This window comes from Lucilia sericata, unplaced genomic scaffold (genome assembly GCF_015586225.1).
Source record: "Lucilia sericata isolate MDLA Ls3-8-SP2 unplaced genomic scaffold, ASM1558622v1 Contig000420F_arrow, whole genome shotgun sequence".
NCBI lineage: Eukaryota > Metazoa > Arthropoda > Insecta > Diptera > Calliphoridae > Lucilia > Lucilia sericata.
In genome coordinates, this window is record NW_023994437.1 from 54173 (window position 1) to 79193 (window position 25021).

The 25021-nt window shown below is 27.6% G+C and overlaps 4 protein-coding genes across 10 annotated transcripts in view; 3 read left to right on the top strand and 1 right to left on the bottom strand.

The window, feature by feature from the left end:
• Positions 1 to 1974, top strand: part of LOC119604710 (probable serine/threonine-protein kinase DDB_G0278665) — a 28704-nt gene extending 26730 nt beyond the window's left edge. Inside the window, exon 7 of one of the 3 annotated variants that reach the window (XM_037957497.1) lies at positions 573 to 1974. In XM_037957497.1, the coding sequence (XP_037813425.1) occupies positions 573 to 694 (122 nt within the window). In that variant the 3' untranslated portion in view covers positions 695 to 1974. Of the gene's footprint in view, positions 1 to 487; positions 507 to 572 lie in introns of those variants that run through there. The other 2 variants (XM_037957495.1, XM_037957496.1) reach the window with 2 other exon arrangements.
• Positions 1975 to 3361: 1387 nt separating this feature from the next.
• LOC119604712 (glutamic acid-rich protein) lies at positions 3362 to 6759 on the top strand. Of its 5 annotated transcripts, none has more exons than XM_037957498.1 (4): positions 3613 to 3731; positions 3813 to 3936; positions 4147 to 4710; positions 5779 to 6759. In XM_037957498.1, the coding sequence occupies exons 3-4, from the start codon at positions 4156 to 4158 to the stop codon at positions 6154 to 6156; spliced, it is 933 nt and encodes a 310-aa protein (XP_037813426.1). In that variant the 5' UTR covers positions 3613 to 3731; positions 3813 to 3936; positions 4147 to 4155; the 3' UTR covers positions 6157 to 6759. The 5 variants fall into 5 exon arrangements, with proteins under 5 accessions (XP_037813427.1, XP_037813426.1, XP_037813431.1 ...); XM_037957503.1 differs by having other exon boundaries at positions 3691 to 3739; positions 3813 to 3913; XM_037957501.1 differs by having other exon boundaries at positions 3697 to 3731; positions 3813 to 3913.
• A 2087-nt stretch (positions 6760 to 8846) lies between these two features.
• Positions 8847 to 11392, bottom strand: LOC119604722 (coiled-coil domain-containing protein 43). Its single transcript, XM_037957524.1, has 3 exons — positions 11022 to 11392; positions 10741 to 10959; positions 8847 to 9263 (listed from the first exon to the last, which is right to left on the bottom strand). The coding sequence occupies exons 1-3, from the start codon at positions 11181 to 11183 to the stop codon at positions 9003 to 9005; spliced, it is 642 nt and encodes a 213-aa protein (XP_037813452.1). The 5' UTR covers positions 11184 to 11392; the 3' UTR covers positions 8847 to 9002.
• A 1004-nt stretch (positions 11393 to 12396) lies between these two features.
• Positions 12397 to 25021, top strand: part of LOC119604719 (serine-rich adhesin for platelets) — a 75586-nt gene continuing 62961 nt past the window's right edge. The window contains exon 1 of the mRNA XM_037957514.1: positions 12397 to 12489. The gene's annotated coding sequence lies outside the window, so the exon portion shown is untranslated. The remainder of the gene's footprint in view (positions 12490 to 25021) is intronic.

Genomic DNA, 25021 nt, shown 5'->3' on the forward strand with positions numbered 1-25021 from the left:
ACTATATTATGAATACTTTAGGACTCACTTAATATTTACAACTTTAGTGAAAATGTTAAATTTTCATTTTCCCAAGAATCTTTTCCTGGGAAATATTCTTTCATTCGGATAAGGAACATACTGTATACAATTTTTGCTGATGACTTTCGTTTATTTTTTGACAAATGACTGAAGTTTTTTTACTTATATACATATATGTAATTAATATCCTATGGTAAAATTAGCATGCAATGAAAATACAAATAAATAGTTGTTCTTTTTTATTGCAAGAATAGAATATTGAAATTGGGCACTTGTACAATAAATATAAATTTACATATAATTAATTAACTAATCAATGTTTAAAAATTTTTTTATTTTAAAATAACCGCATGCCTGCACATCCTACATGAAATTAAAATAAAATAATCGCCAATCCACACCTACAAATATAATATGTAATAAAAATTGCACTTACACAAATATTAATTACAAATTAAAACAACAGCCGAAGCATGAATCACAAAGAAAAAGAAAGAGTTTTGAACTTTATTGTAATAATGTGAAGAATACATTGATTTTTAAAACAACAGATCGTTCTTATTCCGACTGTCAGCAAATGCCGTTACGACGCAGTGTTAATAACAATCCATCACCCCTAACCAATAGGAGAAATCACGTAAATCCAATATTTGGAACACCAACTCGAGTATAGCTGATTCAAATTTAGACCTCAAAAGAAGTGGCAAAAATTAATGCAGATAAATGCAAAAATATTAGAGACCATTTTTAAAATATTTGTATTTTAATGGGTATAAAACAGGTAATAGTAAATACATGTATATGTATTTATTTATAAATAAATACGTACCATGATAATAATTACTTTAAAAATTATATAAATACGTAAAATCTACATACATATATGTACATGTCTATCGTCACCCTAATATAAAAAAGAAGTATCTAAAATTTGTTTTCCAATAACTTTTTTAAATTTGTCAGACAAAAACTCTTTAATAAATAATTTCCTTTATATTAAATACCGATTTTTAATAAGATTTCATTCACCATACTATAATTAAAATGTTTGCCTTTTTTATATTAAGGTGACGATATGTAGAAAATATACTTATGCAAACTATGTATACATATTCAGTTTACAAATAAACTAAAAAGTAATTGTTTTATACATTTATTATATTAATATTATATACATAAATCGAATTAATTTAGTAATTATAATTATTGCTCACATTTTCATCTGAGCTTTCGAAAAACCCTGGCAATAAAGTCTGGTGGTTTGAGCTTTATTTAGTATGTCTTCAGATGAAAAACTGTAAAATTTCCAATGTGTTATTCTAACATTTAAAAATTAGATAGATTAGTATGCATATTGAACCATTGGTATCAATTATAAACATAAACGAATATTATTTCTTATTTAAAAATCGACGTAAACAAATACAAACTGTGAAATAAAATATAATTATCAAATATGTATAAATTTTATACTACTTTAAGTTTTGTTAATGAAAAAATAAACTTAAATAAAAATACTTAAAAATACTCTTTCCCGAAAATAAATTAAAACTTTATTCTATACTATAAATATTACCAAACACCAAATATTAAAATTAGTAAATTAGTAACGAGTAATTTGTATGTTCTTTATTGCAGTATTGTATTATGTTACTCAAAATATAGCATAGTCGAAGTTATAACTTGCATAGAACAGAAATGAAAGCTATATCATACATACAAAATGTAAAATCCAAATAAATCTCAATATAACAATGCACATACATATATACATAAAGTATTATTAAAAAAATGCGAATATATTGCTTTCGATTTGGGTATTTTAGTCAGAAGAAAGAAATGCCAACATTTATTTATACAATATGTATTAGTATTGCAATACTTTTTTTTTATTTTACAAATGTCTTTGATTTACTCAATAGAAAACCAGTAAATATACATAATAAAAGTATATAAATAGTTATAAATGTTGTTTTATTCAAAAATTTTTATCAAATATCTATAATTTGATTAAATTATTGGCTGGTAAGTACGCCTGTTTATGTAAATTCTAAAACTTTTAATTGCAAATAAAACTTCCAAAAATTTATGGTTTATGTATTGCTAGTTGGGGTCGCTTCGAGTTGCTGGGCGAAAGTCTTCACCCTTTCGGGTAAAACGTCAATTAATTGAAATGTTTTTATAGAAAAACAAGTTTGCTCTGATTTTTGGTGAAAAATCGGTATATATTTTCATCTTTAATATTCATAAAAAAATTCACATATTTTCTCCAAATAATTTATTGATCTAATTTAATTGTTTCCTAACAAATTCTTTATAATTTGTATTATTTTGCAATTTAACAACAAAACAATTATAGAACTGTACATTCTAATGAAATTTTATGCGATAATAATGTAATAAAACTATAATCAGGACTCGTTTTATGCGAATAATTTGTTTCGCATTCGATGCACTGGTTCCATACAAAATCTACGAATTGGGTTAAAAAATAGCGAATAAATTTAAATTAAGCCCTTAAAAGACAAGAACATAGCATTTGAACAATATTTTATATATCAGAACAGGTATTGCTAAAAAACAAAAAAAAAAATAAATTTATAAACCTCATGAATTAAATTAGCATAAAATAAAGATTGGATGTATATAGAATATAATTGTACCACAACATCGATATCAATACATATTTTATGATTTTAGAGTGCATTTATTAATAGACCCACTGTGCGGGTTTGGGTCAAGTATGGTTAAATTATTTTATCAACAGGATTTTGTTTTAAAATTTATAAGAAAAATTTATTTTATACGTAGAATTTTGAAGTTTATACATACATACGTAGGATTCAATTTTAACATATTTATGAGCTCTAAGCCCATATTTGGAGATTCCATTTGTATAGGGTCTATGGGAAATAATGGACCAATTCTCACCAAAATTGCATCCCACTTTGCCTTTATATACATTTCCCACCATTTTCGAACCGTTCTAGCACAACGTTCGTCATTTTGGGACAATGGATATAAAAAATCACCACTTTAATTCCAATGTTAAAGAACTTTCTTAAGAAAAAGAAAAATCGAATTAATAATTGTACGTTAAATTGCTAAACATACATACTTATTTCCGAATCGCTTTTCTGTTTTTGTATTGAGAACTTTTAATTCCAAATGAAGAAGAATACCAGTTAAAAAGCTTTCCATTGGTTTGTTCCCTCAATGAACTTAAAGCTTAAGATTTGTAATCATAAAATATAAAACTGATACGTATCAGCAAATAATTAAGAATATTGTTCTCAAAAGAAAACACAAACTCCTCCATCCTGAAGTACAAATAGTATTTAAAGAGCTTTTTCGTATAACGATGCAACAGACGTTGTTTTTGTATTATTCTCCACAATATTTACGCATCATCCCCCGTAATAAAATGTATATAGACACAAAAAATTAACCCAAGTGATGGTATGTATTTTTTCAATGATGTGAAATAAAATATCTTCTTGACAATCTAAAATAAAAAGGAAACTAATAAAATATCCGGGAAGAAAACAGAACCTCTAAAAATGAAAAAGAGAAATGTCAAATTCTAAGTACACAAAGTACATACATATGTATGTACGTGCATAAATACCTGTATAAATTGACTAAAACGCAGCACATTGACGAAGTCACATACATACGAACAACTTGTGAACCGAAGGAGTAAAAACAATGTAAAATTGTATAGATTTATCAGTAAAAATAAAAATTATTAAATATTAATTGAAATTATAAATCATTACTTTTCTAAACAGTTTTAACACTTCGGTAAAAACTTGGAATTAAAGTGAATTTGACAACAAAGTTAGTTGGGTACTTTACAAAATATAACTCCAACTAGAAAAAGGATACTGTGGTAAAAATAAGGAACATACACATGTATGCAAGTTTTGTGTAAAAATTCTTTTTTATTTAAGAGCAAACAAATATAGAAATATATGTATAATACATACTTATGTGTATGTATGTACATTCATATGCATGTACATATGTATGTATTTATTTGTATTACTACATATTAAGTAGCACTACTTTTAACGTAATTTAATCAAAACATTGCATTTTTTTATAATTCGTTATAATATCCAGACTGATAAGATGCGCAGTCGTACGGAAATGGTAACTACCACATTTGTGGATTCCGAAGAAGATTATAGTGATGACAATGATTCCGAAGAAGATTGGAGACCATCAGCATCCAATAAAAACGGTAAAAAATCAAAACAACAAAAATGTAGTGGCGGTGGCGGCCCATCAAAGAGAGGACGAAAACGTAAAGGTAATTCAGGACAACCTAATAAAAATTCAAAACGTAAAGCTATCTATGAAGAAAGCGAAGATGACGATAAAGATGAACTAAGCGATGACGACTATGACTACAGTGAATTCGAAGCCATATCCGGTCCATCGAGAAAAAAACCATCAAGTTTACCTCCAAAAAAGCAATTTTCTGACAAGAATTCATCTACATCTGGTAATGATGACGCTGGAGACACTTTAAATTTATTAGTATACGTTAAGGATTTGACAGGAACAGACCTTAAAAAAAACAGCCGTTTGTGTTTATGGCGCAAGGATAGCAATAATTTGCTACAAAAATATATACGTGTTAAAACAACGCCAGAACAGTATATATTCACATCAAGCTCAGTGGTAAGTTATCCATTGTGGTAATTTATTTCCATTTTATAAACTCTACTGGCCATAAACGGTTACAAATAATAATTCATTTCAAATAATTTAATTATTTTTATTTCATTTTATTTCATTTCATTTATTCATTAATAATCTTTTTTTTTTTTAAATTTTTTTAATTTTTTAAATTTTAAACAAATTTGTAGCAGATGTTAAAAGATAAATTATAAAAGATTGCTAAAAACTATACTAATAAAATTCTTTACGAAATTATATAAATCATTTCAATACAAAAATTCAAGTAAATAAATATGTATGTAATTGGTATTTACTACTATTTCTGTGTATACATACTAGGGTATTCAAACGATTAATCGTCCATCGGTTAATCGATCAATTTTTGACGATTAATCGTTCGAATAAATAAAAATTGCCAAATACCAAATAACGAATAAACCGAACAACTTCTATCAATTAACCGATTAAGAAAAATTACTGTTTATTTCATACTAAATCCTATGTAACAGTAAAATGTCTGTATATTTTATACAAAATTCACTATTTTTATAATAAATTTTCTTCCTTTATTAATTCCTTAATTATTTTCTATAATGAAGAAAATTTATTTGATGATTTCAATAACAATACTTCAGAAACATTTTAAGAATTTGTTCTTATGTAGATTTGAACTCAAAGAAGTGGAGAATTATAACTTTGTTTGTTATAGGAAGAAAAATAATGTAAAAATGCCACAGGTTTTTTTTATTAATCCAGTTTCCTTTTATTCGATTAACCGAATAATTTTAAATTATCCGATTATTAACCGGCTAACATAAAACCTCAAATAATTATTTGTCAAATAAACCGAATAAGTCAAAACCCGAATAATTGAATACCCTAATACATACCAACTACATTTTTTAATCTAATTCATCATGTTAAAGAATTATTCTTTTTCGATTTTTTTAATTGTATTACCAATGATACTGGCTAAATATTTGATAAAAAACATTTTACAACCTTAAATACATTACAGCAAGTATGACTTAAGACATTTTCTTTTTTTTTCTTATCTTATCTATATAGTACTCCAGTTTCGACGATAAACGCATTTCTGACTTTTATGATATCAAAGTCACGTCCATAGATTCTAGCAACCGACGTGTTAAAATAATTAACCCATCTGAATTGCAAAAAATATATCTTAAGGCTCCAAAGAATAAAAACAATAGTGACGATGATATTTTGAGTGATGAAAAATCGGACATTGGGGAGAACGAACAAATTTATGTAAAACACAAGAAAAATCTTAAAAAAATATGTGAAGCTGCGACACAACATCATCAAGACGAGGATGATGATGAGGAAGAAGTTGAAGAAGAAAATGATGAGGAGGAGGATGAAGGTGACTTGGAAGATGACGATGACGATATTGAAGAAGATGATGAAGCTGATGATGCTTAAGTACATTACGACATGAGTGAAAATAAATGGAAAAGATAACTTACTACAGCAACTATCGATATAAGGCAACGAAAAACTCTTTCAATTCTGTAGAAAACATAATTGCATAATAATAATATAAAACAATATGGCAAGCAAAAAAACCCAAAATAAATACTACATTACTTGTAATACTGACTACACTGACACTTACAATTTTATTATGTATACTTCCCAATAAGCAAAAACCTTTGAAATGATGTAAATACATATTTGAAAACATATTTAAATATCATACATAGCCTTTGAGAACAAATTTGAAAATTTTTGTTTTCAAATAGAGAATTCGTACCATCTCAAACAAAAAGGCAGTTAGAAATCAAACCAAATTTAAAAAAGGCTAAAGATAAGCTTGGAACTGAAATTTTTTTCAAACGTATTTCAAGTATTCTTTATTAGTATTTTCATGCATTTTACAAAACCTAATTATAATGCTAACTATTGCAAACTTCATATATTTTTGTACATCACCTGAAAACAAGACATTCATTTTATCATATTCTTCAATTATATTTCCGATTATTTCTTCTATATTTAGCGTTTTTTCGCTCCCTTGCTGTAGAACAATTGTTGTTTTTATTTTTATAAAATAATTTATTTTTTGAAAGAAAATTTTCTAAGTTCAATTGAAACAGAACTTTGAAAATTTTATAAATATCACACATTATATTTTATTAAACGTTTTTTGAAATTATAATGTTTATTTCAAAGGCTACACTTTTTAATTTGAAAACAATTTGAAAAATACATTATTTAGTTAAGAAAATTTTCAAACATTTTCACAGGCTTGAATCAATGTTTATTGGGTTAGAATGATATATTTGGGAGAAATGTACACTTACATACATATGTTTTGAATGCTTTCATAAAATATGGATAATTGAAAGTTCAATTCGAAATTAAAATCGTTCGAAATAGTATGATCTACAAGTAGTATCTCGATAACTTTTTCATTCGATAGAATCACGCAATAACAAAGCGAAAAGTAGACTTCACAAACATAAAAATATTTAAAATTAACATTATGATAATAGTTTTTATCTTAGTTTTAAGGAATAAAGAAGAACATTAATTTACTCATCTAAATTTAAGAAAGTAGTTTGGAGCTGACAAAGGCTTTAATTTAAAATTTAGTTAAATCGAATTTGCCAAAAATATTAGTCAATAAATAAATATTTGGCAACAAGGATTAAGTGATCATGTAGTTTTTTAAACATATTAATAAAAGTATCAATGATTTACTAAACTCTTTTTCTAAAATAATTATAAATAATTGATAAATGTAATTATCGGCAACGGATACTGGGGTTAATTTTCAATAGCAGGATGTACTAAGTAAGGTGAAATCGTTAAGGCAGCTCATTTTTATTAGTTTATTAAAAAAGTGTATGGGTTGTGTCAAAATAAAATAATTTTATTATAAAGAAAAAATTAAATTTGTTTTTTCAAAGGAAAAAATTAAATTTAAAATTATGAATTAAAATGTCCATAAAAAGTTTTTAAATAAGAATATTCAAATGAAGAAGCATTAAAAGGTTGTCCTGTTGTAGACACAAGTAAAATGTAACTACGGTTTTATAGGTAAATATTGTGAAATACACAAAAACTATTTCTTTCCAATATTTATTATTTTTTAATTTTAGAAATTTTATTTTGGCAAAATCCAACTCTAGACAACAAAAAATATTGTATTTGTTGTGTTTGTTGCCGAAACGCTCTCGCCTTAATTTTTACATCACGAACAATAGTATATTTCATTTTAAAATAACTGAGTATGTCTTTCCAATTGATATGTATTTCTTTCAACAAAAATAGACCAGGATGCACTAAGTTGAATCGAGGTGAAATCGTTAAGGTTTGGGTTGTGTCAAACTAAATAAATTTATTTTTATTCTAATAAAAATATTTGTGTTTTCAAAGCAAAAAAATTGAAATTTAAAATTATGAATTAAAATGTTCAGATGAAGAAGCATTAAAACATTGTCCTACTGCAGATACAAGCGTATTGCTAATATTTTCTAACTTTTAATTTTACGTTGTAATATTTTTGCATTTAACTATAGCAATATGTATTTGAATTCTACAACTTAAAATTTGACAAAAATACTATTATATAGAGATTATTTGTAATATAAATGTCAAAAATACATTTCCAAAATTAAAATTCAATTTAAAAATGTGTGGTTATTGTGTATTTCCCCTGTAGGAGTTTCTTAACATATACATATGTATATACATATATACATATGAATATGTATTTTAAAATAAATTTCTAAAAAACTATATAAAAATATAAGAAAATTGCTCAACTAACTCATAGTTGCTCTTTAATTTATGCACCAGAAGCTAACTCATAATGAACTGAAACTTATGCAAAGTGTGTTAGTATTCACTCTTTCTTAACATTGAAGAACTGAAAATTTTTATAATCCAAATAGTTAGCTTTTGAGTCACTCATTTGAGTCTGACTCATTTGCGGTTAACTTTGAATAAATTTTAAGTTAACTCCAAATCCGACTGGGTCTATTTGAATGTGTTATATTTCATATATTATACCACCATACATATATATACATACAGACAGATACACACATATGTATATCTATATTAATATGTCTGCATGTAAAATTTTTAAATATTAATAACGCTGATTTTTTTATTAGTTTCAACACAATAATTTATTAAGAAAATGGAAAATATAACTATATAAAATTATTAATTAAATACAAACTACAAAAAATAGGAAGTAGAAGGTAGAATTTTACAGCAAGAATACCTTTAATGTTATTTTTCAATATGCCTACTTGCTACCGTCTACGCTCCCCTTTAACAGTTTTACGTTTCTCCTTTTTTTCCTCCCGCAATTGTTTTTGTTTCTCTCTATCTTCCTTATCTTTTTGTTTTTTCGCAGCAGAATCTAGACGTGCCTGTTCTCTTTTTTCCTTTTGCAGTGCAACAACGTCCGAAAAATTTGTGTTTCGTTCTAATCCACAGGATTTGCTACTGCCATGCTTATCAGCCTCCTCATCCGATTGAGCAGCTTCATATTCCTCTTCGGAAACTTCGGTCTTTACAAATATAATAAAAATTTTTGTATATAAAATATGTTTGAATAGTATATGCATGTATGTACATTAGGGTGTCCGTGGATCACTTTTTTGTAAGACTGCCTCTGAAACGATGTATATTAATGCACTAAATACGAGAAATACGAGTTCTCTAACAACGATTAAAAATCTTGATCTCAGTACAATATTAAAAAAATGTCTGCAATCTAATCCAAAAAATTCTGAAATAAATCAAACCAAAGAATTTTTTCTGTAGAAGATAAAATTTACGAAATTTTTTACACCTATTTCTATAAAAGCGAAAATAATATGCCTCTCATACCCACTAAAAATCATTTTGTGGATCAAATATACTCTAAAAAATTTGAAAATTATTTTTCCAGTAATCAGCTCAAAATTAAATAATTTCGAGACCCATTTCAAAAACAAAGATATTTTTTCACAAATTATACTGAGATCAATCAGTATTTCCAATCGCTGGTAGAGAACTGATGACCATTCCAAAAAATATAATATATTTCACGTTTTCAGTCCATTAATTAACATCGACTTAGAAGCATTCATACATGAGATTCTCTAAAAAGGCTGTTCCTCGAGATACTCTAACGTACATTAGGGTAATAACCATTTAGGTAATAACTATCACTAGCCAGCAAAAAAATAAACGAAGAACTTCCAAAAGAATTACATTTATCAGCACTTCATGAGTAGCACTAAGTATATTTTTTAGCTTCTGTGCAACTGATTTTTAATGACTTCCACGGAAGCTGTATTTTTTGTATTGAAAGTTAAAAAATATTATTTTCGAATATTTATGTTCAATGTGTGTAATTCTGTAATTAGTGTTAATAATATTTAAGTTAAATGAATTATTACTATACTTTTAAAATTTCACTACTTAAAAAACATTAAAATTACTTCTTGAAAATGAACAACGCTAAATCTATTTTTGAGGTTTTGATCAGATCAATGCAATATTGTAATGGGGAATATTATTTGAATTTGAATCATCATAAAACAAAACAAAGATTTGAATAAAACATATAAAATAGTGTCTCTCTTAAGATATTTTCTTGAAAACAGACCAGCTCACAAAGGGGGAGCCTAAATTCGACATATTTAGTGTAATATCTTATGGCATTTGAGAACCGTAACTCAAGCACCATTTTTTGTGGGTCGGTCTAATATATATATGCTATATATTTTTATTTACCTACTGTAATATACTGAGGATTGTTACTGCTAAGATGTATTGTCATTGTATTGTGATGATGAATGAATATATAAATTAAAAATTTAGGTTAGGGTAAATATCGAAATAATTAAAGCATTTGAAAGGGAAACTTTTTAACGCTCGGAAAAATAGTTATATACCTAATTTTTTACAGTTTTTTGTACTCTATATGGAAAGGAAAGAGCCGATTTCATATTTTCAGACATTTTGTAAAAGTATTTTGCATCGTTCAATATAATATACCTGTGAGTATTGTGCCAAAATTTGTTCCCGTATTCTCTTTTCTTCTTCGGTATAATGTCGTTCCTTTACAACAGCCTGAACTTTGGTTGTCTCCAATAATTTGACTAGTTGTTCTTCCACCTTTAAATCTAGCACCTGCTTTGAAGGTTCTTCAATTTTTTTATTGCTCTCTTCCCACTTTTCTAATATGCTCTGAACAACACTTTCTATATTGTCAGACTAGTCCAAAAATTTACATTTCATATTAAATGTGCCCATTCACTTTATAATCAAATATTTACCAAAATTTCACTAAAAATTCCCTCAAGTGCTTCATGTTTTTCTTCATAAGCTTCGTCACCTTCTAAGATTCCTAAAATATAAGAACCAAATACGGATTCATCAGTATTTAGCTCTTGCAGTTTTAGGTTCAGCCATGTGGCAAAGTCGCTGGAGACTGCCATTTGATGTATGTTCCAAAGATTTTTCTATGCTCTTTCGGAGGCTTAGTAGCTGCTCAATGTTTTTATAACTTAAATTGGTCTCTAATAAGATTCGCAAAAATGTTCTAATTATTTTAAAAAATGTTAAGAAATCTTTCTATTTTTGGTATTTTCCGGTATTTTATTATGACATTTCTTAACATTCCTTTGTTACTGATTTTCGTTTCATCAGAGACGTCCGCCGACCAAAATTTTTGCCGGCGCCTAGCTCTACAATATTCAACGACGGTTTATTTCCATTATTCATCATAAAGTATGCTGCTGTTAGATGAGTTGTAACAGCAATATACATAATTGTAAAATTTCTATTCAGGATCAAGTTGTTGCCAATAATTCTTTGCAACACAATTTTAAAACGATTTCAATAAATTTTTTGATGTATTTTATATACGTCTTCTCACCAAACTATTTCAAAATCAAACAAAAGTAGATTTAAACTTTTTTAAACTTCAAAATTGATTTGAAATTGAGGGTGCACTCTTTTTATCGTTCTCTAATCCCTCTGTCAGGTTTTTTTTTATTCGTTCCTTCCTCGCCAAGGGATCCTTTTTACTTTTGCTTTCCTCCATGGAATTATGAAAATTATACAAAAACTAAAAAGAAACTTGTTTGTTATCGGCGGTTTATATTCATATGTGTTTACGAGACACACTGTTGTGTAATAAAGTGGCGCCATCGTGCGTATTTTTTATATATTAGTAGTGTCATTTCATTCTTTGGGAGTGAAAACATGAATTCGACTGCATCGATATTTGTTCACTGTAATGGCGTAAAAATAAAATTGTGACTACGGATTTTTTAAACCAAAAACAATAAATATTAAATTTCATTTTAGAAATAGCACTAAATAATAATTATTCTACAAATTTTATCGATTTGAGCATATTGCAGTTCTAAGCTCTTGTGCCCTCTATCGACATCTTTATGAACTAATACGTCAAGTAATCTAGAGAAAAAAAAAACAAATTTCTCAAGTGCAGAAAATATAATTTTGTTAACTACGTACAAGAAAAAAGTGCAATAAATAAAATTCAGAAATCAGATCAGAAATAGTTTAAAAATACATTTAACTATAATGAAAATGTAATGAAAACATGAAATATTTCTAATAACTATAATTAAAATATATTTTTTTGTAAAGATGAGAAAAATTTAAGGCACTCTAAACGTACCTGACAAGAAGAAAGAAAAAACAGATTAAGTGAAAAATTAAAGGATAAAAAAGTGTTTTCTTTTTAAATAGTTGAAATTTCATTTTGGTGAAAAGGTAAGATTAGTTTTACAAATTATTCAATTTGCTGTAAGAACTTTTATAGCAATTATGGCGTGTCCAATCCTGCCCCGTTGCCATTGTTTGGATTTTCCTTTTGGGGAAGGAATTGTATTGTGTATAGTATATAAGATCATTTTCTGCAATAACCATTGAACATTTGACAACAATCGTATGTGTGTCCAAATGTTTCATTTAAATTCAATAAATTTAGAAAAAAATCTTTTATACATATTTCATTAAAGTGGCCTCATTTCGCAGCTGTTTACAGCTGTTGCATTCAAAGTTGTGTTGGAAGTTGAAATTAATAAAAGCAGTCATGAATATAAAGTGGTTAAATCTCTCAAAAATTAATAAGGGTTTTATTTAAACGCTTAAATTTCCCATTTGTGCAAGTTTATTCGACTTGTTTCAAGAAACCCCTGTTCAAATTCTGTTCAATTACAATATTTATAAACATTATACAACAATGTCAAACTAAATCAAAAAATAAATAAATTATTTTAACAAAAAATTTTACAAAATATATAAAAATGTGAATATTCAAGTCCATAAACTCAAAAGTGAACAATAGTGAACAGAATTATTAAATGCACAATGAGTTTGCTCAAGTTTGACAGTCTAAATAGTCGCTCAAACTTATAAGGGTTGTGTAAATCAATTTTCATACAATTCAATTGCGAGAATGGAAACATTCACAGGTTGCACAGTTTACGAGGGTTTTGAACATTTAAATGAAAACCCTTAATGATTTTTGGATCATTTGTTCGATTATGAAAAATGTTGAAATGAGGAATTAGACATTGAATTACGTATCGTTTGAGGCATGGTATAATAAAGTAAGTGTGCCCTGATTTGAGGTATACTCGGAAATGTGTTCTGGGAGGAGCTCAAATATTGGAATAACAAATATGAAAGTTTCTAAAAAGGGCTTTTTCGCAAAGCATACTAAAAGCTTAACTTCAATATATATAATAGGGTTAGGTCAGAGAAACCAAAATATGCATATGAATGTGGTGTAGACTCATGGACAAGATATTTACAAGTTTCAGAACAATTTAAGAATTTTGGCGATTTGTTAGCTTATTCACTATTTTTTGTTTAAGGCATTATGCTTTATTTTTAAATATTTAATTTTTGATTTCTTTAAAATTTTATTGCTTATTTCATTATTTTTTGTTTGGAATTTGATTTCTTATTGATTAAATGTGGCAGTTATTCATGTTATTTATTGAATCTGAACTTAAAATGGAATCTTACTTACTTTAAGAAATTAATTTCTAAAAAGAATATTAATCCTCTATGTACGTTAGAGTGGGTCGAAAATAGGCTTTTCTCTCTGACCAACTTCTAATAGAAATTATGTTATATTTTAACGTCAAATGTAAAAGTAAAATATTCAATCAAAAGTAAAATATTCAATTATTTCGAGGGTAAGACCATGCACATCGCCTCCAAAGTTTTTAAATGCGTTTATAAGGGGGAAATGACACTATTTCAAATTAAAAAAATAAGGTATTTAGTATTATTTTATGCACTATTTTATAGCAAAATTCTCTTTCCGGAAAGATAGAAAAACTTAATTTTGTAATTTCTACAATATAACTTTTTGACTCTATAGAGTATATATGTATTATATGAAGACCCCAGATATCTTTGGGATCTAAGTTTTCAATAATTCTATCTGACCTGCTTTCAAGAAGTTTCCTATTTAAAATCAATAAAATCGACCAACTTCAACTACATACAGTAGTCATTGAAAAGTAAAAGTACAACTCAAGACCAAAAGCACTTTTAGCTGAGGGGACATGTCGCAGGTTTTTTTTCATTCTTTTTTAAATGCCCTTTGTAAAATAATGAACGTTTAGATGGAGACTCGAAAGGCGTTCGTCATTTTTTGTTAGTGTTGCCATATTTATGATTCTTAAATGTTGTTTCTATTATTTTGTTTAATAATATATACATATGTTTATTTTTTAAATATTTGTTAATTAAATGTTGTGTTAAATATGTATAACAAATATACTTTAATAATTTATAAAATTTTGTGAAATAACGACCAATTGATTATTAAAATATGAGTTTAACTGAGAAGTATTGTTATTTTTATAGTTATTTATTTGATTATTTATATTTTTATAAAAATAACTAAAATTTCACAAGCAAATATTTAAAATATTTATTATTTTTGGAATAAATGTAATGTAAATAAAATTCAAAATATTGCAAGTGGCAACACTGAATCATGCATTCGAGAGATCGCACATGATCTTCACTCTTTAAGTGCAGAATAAAAATAAAGCAACTGCCAAAAATACGAACGATAACAAAAGAGATATAAAAAACACTCAAATTACGATTCGTGCGTCTTTTGCTACTTTCCTTTTTTCTTTACTCCCTTTGCCTACAAACTCGTGTCGCAAGTTGTTGTCCCCTCAGCTAAAAGTGGTCCAGGTTGTTGCTGGATGGTTTTCACACTTTTAGGTTCATAGGTAAAACTTAAAAAAAATTTTCGTGCTCTAAATTATACAGTTCCTTTATATTTTTGCGATCTATAAGAAACCCGCAGCTTTATATACCGAGAATATCTTCGAATTTTTGAAAATCGTTTCTTATAAGGGTTGCACGTTGGTGGAATCACTTACCTTTTGATTTAAGAATATTTTCGCATTCAAATAATGCTTTTCGACTGAAACTTTTAAGGCTCTTTTCAAATCACTGATATTTTACTAATATCAGTATTTGAAATTTAGGTATCAATACCTAAATTGGCTCATATACTCTTTTGCTACTGAATTGGACCTTTGTACCTTTTTATATAAGTTTTTTTTCCTGTCTGGGGAGCCAATTTGATCAATTTGGTAAATTTAATTTTAGCTATTGAATGAATTATAGTATACATAGTTTTAAGTATTCAGGTATTATTGTTACTGCTATCTGCCGGTCCACACTAGGAAACTTTTTTTGGGAAACTTTAGATTTTGCGTGAGAGAGAAAGAATATCATTCATCTCTCTCGCGGTACAGAGTTTCCCGTACTCGGAAACTTGTTTTGTTTTGTTATTCTTCTCATTCGTACAACAACAAATCAATGCAATTAATACGTAGTTTCTGAAACAAAAGTTTCTATGTGTGGACATTAAGGAAACTTCAAAAGAGAATTAAGAAAAAGTTTCTCAACAAAAGTTTCCTAGTGTGGACCAGGTCTATGTAATATTTTTATTTTAGCCTCTTAGGCTTATATTACATGTTATGAAAATAAATAAATGAAAATGAAATATTTTATAAATCTGCCAATCTTTTTTGCAATTTGGCGATTTGAAAGATTTGGATCTTTATAAGCCGATATTTCTCCACGTTCTTTGATTGATAAAGATTTTGCACGACCCATTTACAAAAACCTGAAAATCTAAAGTTTTTAATCCTGGAATTTGTTAAGAAGTTTTCTTAGAAGCTGAAAAGGTTCTAAACACTGAAAAACTATAATTTTACCTGCACCCCCAATACAGAATCGTCTAGAATAATCACTGAACTTATATTTATTTCGCTCTAATTTTGCTATAAAAATGGTAAACTTTTTATTTTTTATTATTGCAAAAAAAGAAAAAACAATTTTAACAAAATCTATAGAAATTTGACGTATTAATACACTGGAACAAAAAATGTGATAAAAGTCGATTACACTTAGAAAAAATGGGGATAAATATGTGAACTTATCTTTATTTCGGCGACTGTATATAACACAACGTTGACATTGGAGGCAAATACTTAAATAAGTCATTACTAACAGGGTGTTTCCATGGGGTATAACATTAACAATTTAAACATCAATAATACCCTCCCCACTTTTTGGTGTAGGGTATAATTAAAAAAACGTCAGTTTAGAAACTTTTATTCGTCAATTTATAAGCTAGTGTAGTACTAAGTATGACAATTTTGATGTTTACCTTCTTAAATATGAAAGCAACTATTTATTTGGTTTGTATAAGATTTCAAATGCTACATAAGTATGTATTAATTTGCTTGCTGAAATCAATTTAATATTTTTCTTGCATGTGAACATTTCTTTGGACATTATTTTTGCTGATTAATCCAAATTGTACAGTACCTTAAATATAATATCCTATTACAAAAATAAAATAAAAAATTTTGTTGACAAAAAGTAACAAAATTAAAAAAGTTTTTAATATGATTGGAAGGGGTATTTCAAATTTAGCCAGCACAGAATTCGAGGAATTTGTTTAAAAATAGCATTAAGTGACCAATAACCAACATAGTGCAAGATTTTAATAAGTAATACTAGGGAATAATATTAATATAAAATGTATTAATAATTTTACAAAACAAAAATGGAAAAATAATTATTTATTTTAACTTATTAGTTGAAATAATTTTGATTGTGTTTTATAATTGTTAAAATTATTTTTTCTACTTTGGGGGAATTTTTCTTTCATTGCAAGTCAATAACCTTTCAGAATCAGCAAAAGTTATTTATTTTTTTTTTTAATAAAATTCGAATTTGTTTTGAAAAATTATCTTGAAAATTAATACTTAACACAAGTTTGAGTTTTGTTTCGTTTACAAAACAATTTTATTATGTTGTGGGAAAACATTATAAAAATAATAACGTATTTTTATTATTTTGGTTTAAATATGTGTGTTACTATGTTTCAACATACTACAACATTTACTACAAGACTGTCATAATTCAAAAACCTCGTTTCGAGAAAACAGCTTTCAAAGCTTCATGACATTTTACTATTTCTGAAATATCTTTGAAATAAATTATTGGATTTCAAACATAAAACGAAAGATATATAGAGTATAGATTAATATATTTCTAATCTGAATAAATGAAATATATATTCCACTATATGAAAAAAACTTGAATTTAAGTTTTTACGTATACAAGAAAACATCATCTAATCACTGAAAATAATAGACATTTTTGAAAATAACTCCGGCAGATTAGTTTCTAGTCTGTTTGATTCCCACCTGAAAAGAGATAGCACAACAGTCCCGACATTGGCTTAGGTGTATTTCTTCGGATTTGATGTAGATTTTTAATTTCTAAAAAATTCTTCCTTTAAAATTATAATTTCTTAACATTTCGACCAAATCTTATCTTCCAAAAATAAATTATATTTCTAACAATATATAAAATATTAATATCGAGCGCAATTAACAAAGGTATAGGCATTTTCTTATAAAGATGTTTTTTTGAATATCAGTACCTGGAATGCATAAAGGCGTAAGAACCAAAAAATTTAAATCGACTTTTTGATTGAAAATGGTGCACGGCATCAAAATACATATTGTTGTAGAACCCTATTGACAAAAATACCGTCTTTATTGAAATGAAATTCAAAAGGGCGTAACAACAAATTAAGTCATTTTCACAAGTAAGAAAGTCCTAAAAACAAACATAATAGACAATATCTAGCGGTACAGTTATATTCAAACGAGTTTATCAATGTTGGAATGCATTACTTGTAAGAAAATGTCGTTTTTATAACAAAAATAGCTTTCATTTTGTTTTTTGTCTCTCCTGTAAAATTTTTAAAAGTGATGTTACGCCCTTTTGCGTTTTAGGTGACGATATGACTTCGGAAATTTTATACTTTTTAATCGATTTCCGGCACGAGTTCCCGTTATTCTATTGGACGAAAGTTTGAAACCAGTTAGTTTTAGATACTAATGAACAAAATAATATCCATCCAAACAAAATCGATATTTTGGGCACCTCGAATGTGGATAACAAATGTGTCCATACAAAATTTGAGGACTCTGTGATATGCTTCTTTTAACCTTCATATACCCGTGTCAAAACTATGACACCAATACCCGCTTCAGTCTGTGGGACCGGTTTTTTGTAGAGCTTATATAGTTACTGCTATTCCAAAAATCGTAATTGAAATGGGAAGAACTTTTAGTAAATAGTATTTGAAGCGATATTAACAGACATTTTGCAGAAAAAGTCGTATTACTTAAGACTAATAATTTACTTTTTAAGAATTGTAGTTCTAAATGCTGATATTTCTAACAAATTTTAAAAATCGGTCTCACAGACCAACGCGCGGTTACAAGTAGGTTATTATTTATTGTGTATGTGTACTTGAATATTCGAACTAAAAAGTAGCCTATAGGTCTTTCCGGGCATACAGGAAGACACTAAACAAATTTGAAGAAAATCGGCCCAGTTGTTTAGCCGTCCTCACCTTCGTGAGAAAGGTACATACATAAGTTTGTCATTCCGTTTCTAATTTCTACAATATATTTTTCCGACCCTATAAAGTATATCGAGGGACTATATTCAGTAGTCGCTATCTGTAATTTGCATGAAATAGTGATTTTGACGGCAAAATATCAAAATTCCAAATACAAAAACATATTTTTGGCAATTTTATAGCGTTTTGAAATAAAAAAAGAAAAAATGCTGAATGCAAAACTCGCTATCTATTCCAAAAATTGTTTTAAACTCTATCCCTTTGGATAATTTTGCAAACTAATTTGGACATGCTGAACATAAATAATTAAAAATATTTAAAATTGGCCTAATAGTTTTCGAGATATCGCTTATTATGACACTAATTAGTTTTATTTTTCGTGTTGAACCATATAACGTTGATTTTGGACCAAAACATTATAATCTGCTACTTTTTTAACAATTTGATTTCTAAAATGCGTAAAATATAATATTGATTAGTATTAAATCAAATAACAATATTTTATTAGTATAAAAAACTCTCTGTCTGTATGTTCGTACAAATATATTGTAGAAGAAAAATTTTAAAAATCTTCTTGAACTAGCGAAATAAACAGTTTTTTGCTCTCCTGAAAACTTGTATTATTTTAGATAGTCCCTCTATATATTCTGGATCCTTATATATAGCGGAGTTGATGATGATCACAAAATAAGCTTACTTGTCAATTTAAACGTGTTTTGACCAAGTTATAAGTGATTTCATATTTTCGACCAAAAAAACTATTCTTTAAGAAAAATATGGGTGATCACAAAATAAGTTTATTTATCAATTTAAAGGTGTTTTAACGAATTTATACGCGATTTTAAGTTTACGACCAAAAAATCAATTTTTGAAGGAAAATATGGGTGATCACAAAATATGCTTATTTTTCAATTTAAAGGTGTTTTAACGAAGTTATAATCGATTTGAAGTTTACGACCAAAAAATCGTTTTTTGACCACAAAATAAGCTTATTTTTCAATTTAAACGTGTTTTATCGAAATGATTTTATGAAGGTTTTCACGTCACTGTTTTTAATCTTGCGAAATTGCAAAATTTTGCATTATCATTGCAAACAGCTGTATAGAAAATAATTTCGGACAAACTTTAGCTTTTTGCAATTTTTGGGCGAAATTCCGAATAACAAATTTATAAACTCTATTTCTATAAAATAAGTAAGAAACAAAAAAATTATGTGCAATATGATACTATTTATGAACTCTTAATTTTCGGAATAAAAATGTTCGATTCATATAATTTATTGCAAATTTCATCCCAATTATGTATTAATTTTTCTATGTACAACATAGGAAGTAGTAAAAAGCTGATTTTTAAGTAGTAAAGGACAAAGTTGAACACATTCTGGACCAGGCGATTAAGTGTAAGTACTTACTTATATAGATAAATTTAGAAATCTCCTTAGTGTATATTTTTTTAAATTCATCGTAGCAGCATCTTGAAGAATTGTAGGTCAAAGAATAATATTTGAAATACTTATCAATGAAACAACAACATGCGAATATTTATACTTTGATTACAAAAAGCTCTTCTAATCACCGCGGGATTGTTATTGTGTTTGTGTTCTAACGAAAGAATATATTTTAGTACAAAAATACTTACGTATGTACATATGTATGCATGTATAGTATAGTATGCCATTGTGAAAATAAATAAACAACTGTCAAATCAAAATCTATTTGTTTTCGTTCACTCCACATTTAACTTTGTATGTATTTGTTTGTCATTGAAAAGCTGCTCCAAACAGTATCCTGAATATCCATCAACCTCCTATGGCGTTTAGGAAAGTAATTTTAATCATGTGTCACAATTACATAATATCGTTGTTCCAATTTAAAAACGACTTACATTTTCCGTCAAAATCATACATAGTGTGATAATTATTCTCTTTAGTTCACTTTTCTCAAATATATTATTTATATACATATAATAGATATAATTTATTTAAATTATAATCGGGATTCTTGATTAAATATTAATGACGTCCAACAGACTCAGATGTTTATAAGAATCCAGAATATATGGTTAAGTCAAGATTATTATTTTATTTTTTATTTTGAGGCCTGAAAAAAATTTTAATTTTTTTTTTGACGGTACATTGATATCCTTTTATATGCGTGTAGACCTACTCTCAACTATGACAAATCTGTTCACGTGAAAGTTATCGCGGTTTCTTATAGATGTTTTATAAAAAACTGTCAAAAATACACTTCTCAATATAATGTATACCAATCGGCTCAGAATCATTTTCTGAGTCGATTAAGATCGGGCCTAATTTGATCCTAGCCCCCATACAAAGTCCCCTTAAAAAATGACTTGAATTTCAACTATTCACTAATAAACACCAGTAACATGATAAAATTCTTTACAAATGACTTTTATATAAACATAAATCGCTCCAATAAATTTTATAATCGTCTAATATACTAAAAACTCTCTATCCAAAAATCGGCACAATGTACTGAAGTTTGTAACACTCAAAAATATTTGTCCTTAAGTATACCAGTCGGTTCACAATCACCTTTTTCATGATAATTTGTTGAAATTTGTCACATAATTTTCTCTAGATCTACTGACGAAGACTGTTGAAAATGATTGAAATCGGTCCATTACTTCACCTAGCCCCCTTTTAGACTCATAATTATGTTAAATATATGTACTTGTGTCTCATCAAAAAGTCGCACAACTATGTTTTATAAGAGCCTTAATGGCCTTTCTGAATTTTATAATAATCGGGCCTCATTTAATATTATCTCTCATATAAATCCATCCACCAAATTATGACTTCCCTTAAGGTAGAATTACCCGAAAGTTGCTGTTGGGTAATTCTGCCTTTAGTAAATCAGTTTTTCTTCAATAAATTTGGAACCAATGTAAAATTTAACATAAATGCTTTATTATTGAATATTAATCACATTTAATATTCGTAATTGGTGTAGGGTATCATATGATCGGGCGTCTATAGTTACTTGTTTTTAATTTGCATATGCCTCGAGCTTAAAAGTTGAGCCCCATCAAAAAAGATGGGGATAGATCGTCTTAGAATTTAATAAGGACCCAGAATACATATACTTTTGTGGGTCTATGACTAATATTTCGATGTGTTACAAACGGAATGACAAAATCAATATTCCGTTTGTAACACATCGAAATATTGGTCATAGACCCACAAAAGTATATGTATTCTGGGTCCTTATTAAATTCTAAGACGATCTAGCCACGTCCGTCTGTCTGTTGAAAACACCATAGAGTCTGAACGGAATGAGCTAGAGGATTGAAATTTTCCACGCGTTTTCGGATAGCCCTCATACAACTAGACCCCCAAAACAGCCTTAACGGGCATATATGTTTTAAAAGTGTCAGTATAACTATGAAATTCAACATAAATAAGTTTCATATAAGCCAAAATCTTCCAACCAAATTTTATGAGGTTCGGTCCATATATGAGCCCTTTCAGAAAATGAAAATAACGCTCATTACTGGCTTAAAAATACGAGTATAGCGATAAAATTCGACCGAAGTAAGTTCCTTAAAGTAAGTCTTACATTTATGAAATTTGATATAAGAAACTTTTATTGGAACTTAAATCTTACCACCCAACCCGCCTATACTTATAAGCCTGCCTCCAGAAAATTACTTTAACGCTTATTACAGACTTAAAAATGTGAATACATCGATAATTTTCGAAGTAAACACGTTTATATGAACCAAAATCGGTCTAAAAAATTTTATGAAAAACCGTCATCCTGATGTTTAGGTGAGCATTCCTTTTATGGCATACGGTTTGATGGTGGGTATATGAGATTCGGCACAGCCGAATATAACACTCTCACTTGTTTCGAATAAGATTTGAAACATGTGCCACTGATACTAAAGTGGAAAATTAAAAAATATTACGATTACGCGATGTTCTAGACCTCTAAATACAATATTATGAGTGTGCCTCTTATCAAAGTGGTATTTTCTTTCTCGTTTTCTCTAGTGTGGTTTTGTCGTCCTCCTATATTCATTCCATTTCGGGCAGATCATCGCGAAATGTCTCAAATGAGGCGTACACTCTTCAGTTTTGATTTGGTGTATAACATTTTTATCAATAAGAGAATACGTCGATTTTCTGGTAAAAAATGTGAAATATTTTAAAAATTAAAAAAAAAATCGTACTCACAACTTTACCACCATCTAACTCACCAGTTGGTAATGGCACACAAATTTACCAGAACACATATGATTCTTTCTGAAAATTTCAACAAATTGTAGAAGAAACTTTATTAAAATATTGAGGTACGCGGCTATAGTACTTCAAAGAATTTCGAATTTTTGGTTTGTCACAAGCAATTTTTTGAGAAGTTTTACCTTTGACTTCTCGTAGCTTTTAAATCTAAAAACATTTAAAATATCGAATTCTCGAAACCTTTGAGCGCTTTTTCACATCCACAACTTATTTCACCTTTACAACTTATTTCAGTGTGAATTAAAATCGCAAAAAGTAAAAAAAAAAAATTAGAAAATTAAAATAAAAGCAAAAATACTTTTTACCTTCGTAGGAAAAGTATATAAGTATAATTTACACAATATAATTTTCCGACCCTATAAATTATAAATGTATATTGTGAATCCTTATAGACCCTATAAACTATATATACAATATACATATTTTGAATTCTTATTTACTCTGTTTCAGCTCAACCACTTATAGTTTCTATGATTAATCGACTTTTATGTTTTCACTCAAAAAAGTTTGCGTTTGTTTGTTGAGAAATTATAGTGATCAAAGATTTTTGCTGATTTGGCTCTCTCTCTATTCTAATTTCCAAGTTAAATGGACTTTCATGTGTTCAATAAAAAAATAGATTTTTGTTGGAAAATGAGTGCGATCACAGATCCAAAAAAATATTTTTGTTGGGGAAATATAGTTTTTACAAATTATCGCATAAATGCACTTTTATATTTTCACTCAAAATACAAGAGGAGCTAAGGTTAATAATATAGGAGCTAAGTAAAAACTACTTACATTTGTGGTAAATGTCCAAAAATTTTCCTTAACCGGGGTTTGATCCCAATCCCAATCAACGTTATGAAGGTTTATCAACCTGAGATCGAACTACAAACCCCTTGTTTGCTATATAATAACGCCAAATTACTTCGCTCTACACCATCAGGTCTATTGAGATAATGTGGTTAATAATGACTACTTATTACCAAGTAATCAATGAAACAATTCAAGTTTATTACCAAAAATTAAATTTTTTTTACTTGCTTTTGAATATGAATTATAAATATATATAAATATACAAGAAATACTTAAATGACAATAATTTTAAAATTACTTCAGTTATAGATTTGGATAGTGTTGCCAATGTATGTGACTCCAAACAATATTTTATTGTCGATCTTGAAATGTAATAATCAATCAAGCAACGTTATGAAGGTTTATCAACCTGAGATCGAACTACAAACCTCTTGTTTGCTATATAACAACGCCAAATTACTTCGCTCTACACCATCAGGTCTTTTGAGATAATGTGGTTAATAATGACCACTTATTACCAAGTAATCAATGAAACAATTCAAGTTTATTACCAAAAATTAAAATTTTTACTTGTTTTTGAATATGAATTATGAATATATATAAATATACAAGAAATACTTAAATTACAATAATTTTAAAATTACTTCAGTTATAGATTTCGCTAGTGTTGCCAATGAATGTGACTCCAAACTATATTTTATTGTCGATCTTGAAATGTAATAATTAAATACCCCAAACATTTCCCAACAGGGACACAGTAAGTAGTATTACGTTCCTTTTGTAAGGCAAGGCAATTAAAGAGCTTCCCATTTGACAAAAATTTTAACAAATTTTATATTTTGTGTTCTTTTGAATACACACAAATACTAAAATCATTTATGTACTTTGTCACTGTGGCACATCCAATAGCTTCGAAAGAGTATTTTTTAATTACTCTCACCTTTGTTTCTAGTTGTTTTTCTATGATTTCTAGTATGAGTGTAAGAAAAGCTTAAGTATTTTGCTTATGTATATTTCTGTGGTAACTATTGTGTACAGTCAGCAAAGAAATATTAATACAATTATAAATTTTATTTAAAATGTACGTTTCTCTGTATTTTTTGTGAATTTGTTTTTTTATGCTTTTTGAAACCTGTCTTGGGTTCGTAATACAAATGAATGATACATACATATTGTAGCCATTTGTTTTTATTTAATAAAATTTTAATAACATTTTAAAGGGCTTCCGAATTTAATAT

Excerpts from the sequence above, each read along its gene's own strand:
- LOC119604712 (XM_037957499.1), top strand. Across the intron at positions 4,711-5,778 it reads TATTCACATCAAGCTCAGTG|TACTCCAGTTTCGACGATAA; the intron begins GTAAGTTATCCA and ends TTATCTATATAG.
- LOC119604722 (XM_037957524.1), bottom strand. The coding sequence starts at position 11,183 with ATGGCAGTCTCCAGCGACTTTGCCACATGGCTGAACCTAAAACTGCAA. Across the intron at positions 10,960-11,021 it reads GAATTTTTAGTGAAATTTTG|TCTGACAATATAGAAAGTGT; the intron begins GTAAATATTTGA and ends TTTTTGGACTAG. Across the intron at positions 9,264-10,740 it reads TTTTGGCACAATACTCACAG|ACCGAAGTTTCCGAAGAGGA; the intron begins GTATATTATATT and ends ATATTTGTAAAG.